Genomic DNA, 7,628 nt, shown 5'->3' on the forward strand with positions numbered 1-7,628 from the left:
AAACACCAAATAAATTTAATAATTTATTCTTAAAATTAAAGAAACTTGAGCTACAAAACTCGTAGCTAACACAATAAAATAATATAATAATACAATAAATCAAATTAAATAATATCTAGCTCAACTTCATGATCAAGAGCTAAAACTATATAGCTAGCTAGGGTTTCCAAGCTGAAGCCCAAAGAACAGGTTGATCCCTCCATTTCAAGTAAATTCCTTCTACTTTTGATGATGGCAACATCAATGACCACCCTGACCTATTATATCTCTTTAGCAATGCCCTAACATCATCCACAACATCATCACTCAAACCTATTGGAGTAAAATACTCCCTAAACCTCATAGACCACTCTACTCCTCTCTCCCTTTTATTATGATCACTATCATTATTATTATTATTATTGCAACCCAAATCAACAAGTATGTTTCTTGAACACTCCCTCTCTAGCATTAACTTTTCATTGCTTATTGTTGGAAAACTCTCCTCTAACATCTCAAAGTAAATCTTGTAAAACCTTAAACACTCTTCAAAGCATTTTACAAAGTCATCATCATCATTTCTTGTGATGCAAGAATCATCACTACCACCACTTTCTTCCTCAACAATTGTCACAATTCTTGGACTAAGAGACTTCAAAATTCCAATTACATTACCCCTTTCTCCCTCCTCAACTCTCCTCAATCCCCCAACACAGTTCACAGCAATAAAAACCTCATCATCATCATCATTATCTTCTTCTTCAACTACTATTCCTAACTCTTCTTTTGTTACCTTCCATAAATGTTCCACACCATTTATCATGTTAATCTCAAAGGGCACTCTCATTAGCCTTGCAAACTTCTCCATTCTCTGACAAATTTCATTCATCACTGACCCTTTTAAGCTCTCTTTCACCAACACAATTGTCAGCTTCAATTGAGGAGTTTCAACATGATCACTACTCTTAGTAGCCAAGGATTCCAAGAAAGTAGGCCATTGAGTGCAAAATGTGCTAGTGTTGTTGCTTATGTCAATGATGTGAAGCTTTTTCTTTTTGTTTTTCTCTCCTCCTGCTTCTAAAAAGGCTTCCAAGATTGCACCATTTGAAGCTACATGTCCAAAAGTTGTCCATGGACTTACCTCTTGAAATTTGAGTATCATTTTTCTTGCTGAATCAAAAGATTGGTTCTTTTCAGATGCTGATTTTAGATTCATGTAGAATCTTTGGCCTGTTTGAGTGGCCTTGCAGAATAGAGCTTGAAGAAAATATGAGGCTAGTTTCTGCTGAGAATCTCCATAAGGGGAAGCTAACTCATTTAGCATCCATAGAAGGTGTTGGATTTTGCTTGAGTCTCTATCATTGATTGCTCTAGCACACTCCCTAAGAAGCTTGGTGGCCCATTTTCCATCACCATCAAAACAAGGATCATCTGAGTTTAAAGAGCTGCTAGTCATCATAGTTCATTAGATTGATTGAGACTATTCAATTGGGTAGTGAATTTCAGGAAATTCTTTTGGAGTTAGCAACTAACTTGAAAAGGCTGCTACAGTATCAGAATGTAAAGTGATTTGATAAGTGTAGTTTTCTTTGCTATATGATATAGAGTTTGGAAATTATAATATAGGGATCATTATTGTCAAGAGGTGTTATTGCTATTTCATTTGGATAATAACTTTGCTATATATATAGGAAAATTATGTTAAGTATTAGTAATAAATAAGTATATTTGTGCCATTTAGCTTATTATCAATCACAAGTATATATCTATGTTGTTGAAGATTATCTAGACAGAGTGATGTATGTGATGATGAAAAGAGGGAAGCACAAATTAAATCTAATATAAAAACCAGATACATACACAAGGTGTGATGACAAGAGTTAATGACAAAGTTCATTGCGGCTCAATGTTTCCAAGGACAATTGATGCTCTGAATTGCACGCCCTCCATTAATATTGTGGTGAATAATTCAAGCTATTCATTATAGCATCTCTTCTATAGTAAATAATAACAAGTGACAAAAGAGAGGAAAGTTTGTTTTTTATATCTAAAAAAAGATGTACATAAAAAGTGGTGCAAATATTATTTGTCATATGAATATAGCTTGCTAGCTCTGGTTGTTTAATAGATGAAATATGTGTGGTGTGGTAATGGAAATCTAGAATATGTAGCTAGAGTTGGATAACAAAAGGAAACCATCATTTCTTGGAATGATGTGTTTAAATTAATCTATCACACAGTTTTCCTTGGAAGCATCACAATCAACATAATTTCATAAGTCAATGGATATCATGCCAAATTGCCAATCAGATCATTCTAAAAGAAAACATGCATAACAAACAACAGCATATTTCTAAGTGAATGCAAACAAATAAGAGACATTGATAAAATAAGAACATAATGTTTGTGTTAAGCATGGCAGAACATACATACATAATATAATATTATTACCAAACTTTGAGTAGCATTTGTGGTTGTATATCGGATTTTTTTTTTTCTTTTTTTCTGCATTAATGATTGTATTATCTCTCAGAGTCTCAAATATATTTTCCCTTGAGGAATCAGTGATAAAATGTGAATCTAAATGTAACCTATATTCTCATAAATAATTACACATATGTTTGCATATATAGACACATACATGCATGCCAGCAGAGGTTGACAACTTGACCTTGGTTAATTATATCATCCCAAGAAGGATCACAAGCAGAATTATAATATATAATGAAAAATGTTATAATAAAGTGTGTGTGTGTGGATTTTGATACAATTACATGGACACATTTAATAAAGTAAATAATATAATGCAATTTGATAAAAATGCAACTTATCTATGAATCTTGATAGAAATTAATTTTCTTAACCTGATATTATTGTTTGATGATTCTCATATTACACATCTGAAATTTTTGGGGTAAGAATCTTGTAAAAAAAATCTATCACCCCTTAAGTCTACCATTTCCAAAAGAATAAAGAAAACTCAATTTCTCTATGTACAAGTCTCTGCACCTCATTCCTATACAGTTTTCTTGAGAAGCTGTGTGACACTACTGATCTATAAGGTCAAATTGGACATTTCATGGCTTTGCAAGACAATCCAACATGGTTGACTTTGACTTGTCTTGCAAAGTACTAAATATCCAATTTGTTCTTCAGTTAATGTTTGTTAATTCTAAACAATGTTTGATTAATGATCTTGATTAGTGAGGGTTAATTAGTAAAAATGTGTTACATGTAATGAACCATCTTAAGCTAAGGTTGATGACTATGCTCATGATAATTAGCTTTCATAGTCCATAACACAACCAAAAGCACCATGGTTGCTGCAAGAGACACCATTGCTGCCCAAGTCACCTTACTAAATCTCTTCAAATGTTTGCAGTGTTTTTGAAGCACTTGAGAGAATGCATCTTTCACTAATTGGCATCCTAACAAGCTTTCAATGCTAGGATACACATCCAATAGATTCTGAACTGAACTTGTGTATTCCTTAATCACCTCATATTCACTTCCTGGTATGAACTTTTCTTTGCCACAGATTGCATCTTCATCACCAAAACAAGTATAAGGCCTCAATACCTTTTGTCAATGAAGTTTATGTTGTTAGTATATAGAAAAGTCATGTAATTAACCAAGTAGATATTTCTTGAGTTAAACTCCAAAGTGGTACTTGAGATTGGTCGCCTGCACTAAAATAGTCATTGAGATTCCAGTTACACCAGTTACATTTTTGAGATTGGCAAAAATGCACCATGTTAGTCCATAACGGGTGGTGAGTCACTTGATGGAAAAAGACTAAGGGACTAACATGGTGCACTTTTATCAATTTCAGATACATAATTATGCATGGGTCTCAGGGACTATCTTAGTGCACACAGTGGAGGGCCACTTTAGGGTTTAATTTTCATCCACAAATATGTCTCTTTAAAACTTTGGTACATTCATGTAATTTGATATATATGAATGCTAATTCCAAATTGTATCCAAATATACTAATTTTTTAGAGTAACAGATATTATGTTATGGAAAGAATATAATTCTGTTATTATCTGTGGCATACCTCAGGGATATCTCCTATTTTAGTAGAATCAGGTGAGCAGTTCCATGGCTGATATAAAAAATCAGGTGGTGCTGAAAAAGGATTGCATATATTTGGTAGATTTGGTAAGAGTGCTCCCTGATATTTTGATAGGCCTCCATTCACCTGCAGATGTACCAAAAAAAGTAAATAATAATATTATGTTCTACCATTTTTTGGTTCATTGCATGAGATATGAAAATAATCTTTTTGCTCATAATACAAAGAAGAAATTGGTGTATAAGATTATGCAAAATATAATTTACCTCATTGACAAGGTTGAAGATTCCTGAACTAAACTCAGATACAATTGGTTTTGCTGAGAGCAATTCATCACAGGGTATCATGGAACTTAAGCTGTTGTTGTAGGGATTTTCTTGAAAATTGTATAGAGCATTGCATGTATCATCAGAAAATCTGAAAAATAGTTTAAATTAATAGCTATTGAGAAAGAAACTGAAAAGAAATTTGAATTATAAACTAAAGAATTTTGTTTTACTTTTCTAAGAAGAAATAAACTCCAAAGAGTATCCAGCATATCACTGTCAGCAACCAGCACAACACAACAAATCTGTGAAAATTATAGAGAAAGCAACAAAATCATGGAAGATGAGAAATTTTAGCTTTATATATGTATAGGCAAATTCACAAACATCTAAGGTGCAAGGAAAATACAATTTGGCTTACTAACAGGTAAAGTGCCTTCCAAACTCTTAGTACTCCAAAAACTGCTCTACAGAAAATTCCAACATTTTTATGAGACTCATGTCTAGTTAATGCAGAAGAATTCCTTCAATTATTAGTATGAAATCTAAGATAGATGATTAGATGTTGATTATTTACCAATAAAGCATACCTGACATGGATATTACAAAAACCAAGTTCAAGCTTACAGTCACAATGCTAAAAATAAACCTGAAATATGCAATTCACTATTCATTATTCATTTTTTCATGTTAAAGAAAGATAGACACAAATTTTTTATTTTGGTACAAAATATTATATTCTATTGGTCATTTTAGTCCTGTTATTATAAATCCGCTGATATGTCAAGACGAAATAATACGTATGACATTAGCAGAATTGTAATCACAAGACTAAAATACTATTTTTAAAATGTCAGAGACTAAAATGAATCATGCTCAGAGAGTTGACAAGTAAGTGCATAAAACACTACTTACAATGCTTTTAAAGCCATGTTGATGATGTGCCTATTCTTGGCAGCTTCTTGTGTGATATTTTGAGCAGCAGTGTCAAATCTCTGAGATGTGGTGTTAAGCTTTGAAGCAATATCAGCATCCACCAATTCAGTTGGGATGCCTTTCAATGCTCCTGTTATATTGAATATAATACCTGATGCCTTATCTGCTGTATTGATTACAACATTAACTGAACTACTTGCATGACAACGGAATTTTGCACTTCCAGCAAGAACTAACCCACTTGCAGCCCTACAACAACAAGAATCATACACATACATCACTTTGAATTTGTAAAATGTGATACTAATGGTTAGAAATATAACTATTTATGGAATTTTTTTGTCGGTTTAAACTTTTGTAAAAAATAGTTTTATGATATAGTATTAGAAATTTTATTACTCAAAGATTAGGTCTAGAGTTTGACTTTTGTTACACCCGTAAAAATTTTACACCAATTCAAAAAAAGAGACTCTTACTTAAAAGGGTGCGAAAGAAATATAATCATTAATGTCCCTCCTTCCATCGATTTAAAACTTTTAAAGAAACACTAAAAGGTAAAAACACTAAAACACTAAAAATATATAACTTTTTAATTAATAGATATATTCTTACATAGCTATTATGAGTAGCAAAATGGCCAGAGGAATTGGTAAAAGATCACAACCCTTGTTTCCACCAAAACTTTGGCAACAACAATTTATTATTAAGAAGAAAAGTCCACATAGAATTCCACACAAAAGCCATAGCACCCCAATTGCATATCCATATACTCCTGTGAAAACAACTGACTACAAACATTAAGAATCCAATTAATTAAGTTAATATGTAACAAAACTGATTTGTTAATAAGGAATGAAGATATATTAGACATCAATTAAAGAAAAAAGAGAGACTTACACTCCAATAATGCTTGTTGGTGATGTTAAAGCCTCCTCTATATTTTTTGAAGTTATCAGATGGGTCCACTCTTACAGTGTTGTCTTTAGGTCTAATTGGTTCTGACACATTACCTGCATAAATTTTTCATATCATAGATCAATCATAAACCAAGATGAATATTAACATACTGGATGAAATCACAATAGGCTTAAAGTCTATTAATTAGGGTGTTTGAAATATAATGAAATTGAAATTTATTTTATTTTAAAATCAAATTCCTTGTTCGAAATGAATAAAAATTAAAAATTGACTTATTACATTTGTAACATTAAACTAACCCTAATTTTTTCTTTTACAGAATTTGATTGGAATTAAAATGATTTAATATGTTAAAAATATAAAAAAAATTCTTTTTGTCCTTTAAGTATTTCTTAAGGGTATGTCCATTAGTTGTCTTTATTTCTTTTTATATTTTCTTTTGTAATAAGTTTTACCATAAGTGTTGAGTTCTTTCTCTTTGTAAAACAACATTATTTATTTGAAATGTAATATTTCATTTTCATTTCAATTCATTTTAAATAAAATTAAATTGATTCAAATGATGAATAATTTGTGAGTTGGCATGATATCTTGTCGGATTTGGATCCTCTAAATTTTGAATTTTATTTTAGAAGATAAAGTGTGATTTCTTATTACCATTTATTTTATAGGTGAGATCGAGAGAAAATATGAGAGAGAAACCATTCAAGCGTGGGAGATCACATTTTATCTTTTCAAGTGAAAATTCAAAATTTAGAGGATTCAAATTTTTTCTTACCTGGTGGAGAATCAGGAGGAGGGGAGACAACTTGTGTTGTGATTTCTGGAGAAATCAAAACTACAATCACAATAGTATATGCTAGGCCATTGTTAAAGATGGCCATGTCTTTAACCTGAAAAAAACAAAGGTAATTATTAATCAATACTCATATATATGTTATGGTTATTAAAAGTTGCATGCCACTTTTATATGCTAGGCTAATCAAATTCTCAATGCATGCAAGATCAACAATTTTATTTTGCATGCATGGCGTATTAATAATGCAATAAATGGTTAAAAAAATAAGCCTACTTTTGAAAAAATGAATTCATTATTACCTGCTAAAATGATAGATGATGGAGGGTATTGGAAACTCTTCCCATCAAAGAAATCCATATTTACATTCATATATATCTAAAACAATTAAAATCGGTGTATAATTTCCCATATATATCACCATTATTTTATTCTATTCCCTTATATGTTGATGATGATGATTATGATCACTTGTTCTCTCCTTCAAAGATTGGTAATAATTTTGAACTTGATCCATGGCTGATGAGTTTCATCGCTGAAAGCAACTACGTCAATAGCTACAAGTTTGGCCAAATTATTGCATGGTCATAGTAAAATGTTTTACCCAAAAAAAATGGTAGAGTTTAATATATTATCACCACTCGTTTCTTTTTTA

General features: G+C 31.3%; 2 protein-coding genes across 2 annotated transcripts; both read right to left on the minus strand.

Moving 5' to 3' along the window:
* On the minus strand, positions 158–1,668 carry LOC107632304 (protein SHORT-ROOT-like). Its single transcript, XM_016336000.2, has one exon. The coding sequence runs from the start codon at positions 1,436–1,438 to the stop codon at positions 158–160; it is 1,281 nt and encodes a 426-aa protein (XP_016191486.2). The 5' UTR covers positions 1,439–1,668.
* LOC107632303 lies at positions 2,851–6,343 on the minus strand. The gene is made up of 9 exons (XM_021117511.1): positions 6,157–6,343; positions 5,872–6,047; positions 5,239–5,508; positions 4,914–4,972; positions 4,749–4,785; positions 4,557–4,628; positions 4,324–4,474; positions 4,040–4,183; positions 2,851–3,558 (listed from the first exon to the last, which is right to left on the minus strand). Coding segments are annotated over exons 2-9 (1,062 nt in total). The 5' UTR covers positions 5,874–6,047; positions 6,157–6,343; the 3' UTR covers positions 2,851–3,231.

This window comes from Arachis ipaensis, chromosome B03 (assembly GCF_000816755.2).
Source record: "Arachis ipaensis cultivar K30076 chromosome B03, Araip1.1, whole genome shotgun sequence".
Taxonomy (NCBI): Eukaryota; Viridiplantae; Streptophyta; class Magnoliopsida; order Fabales; family Fabaceae; genus Arachis; species Arachis ipaensis.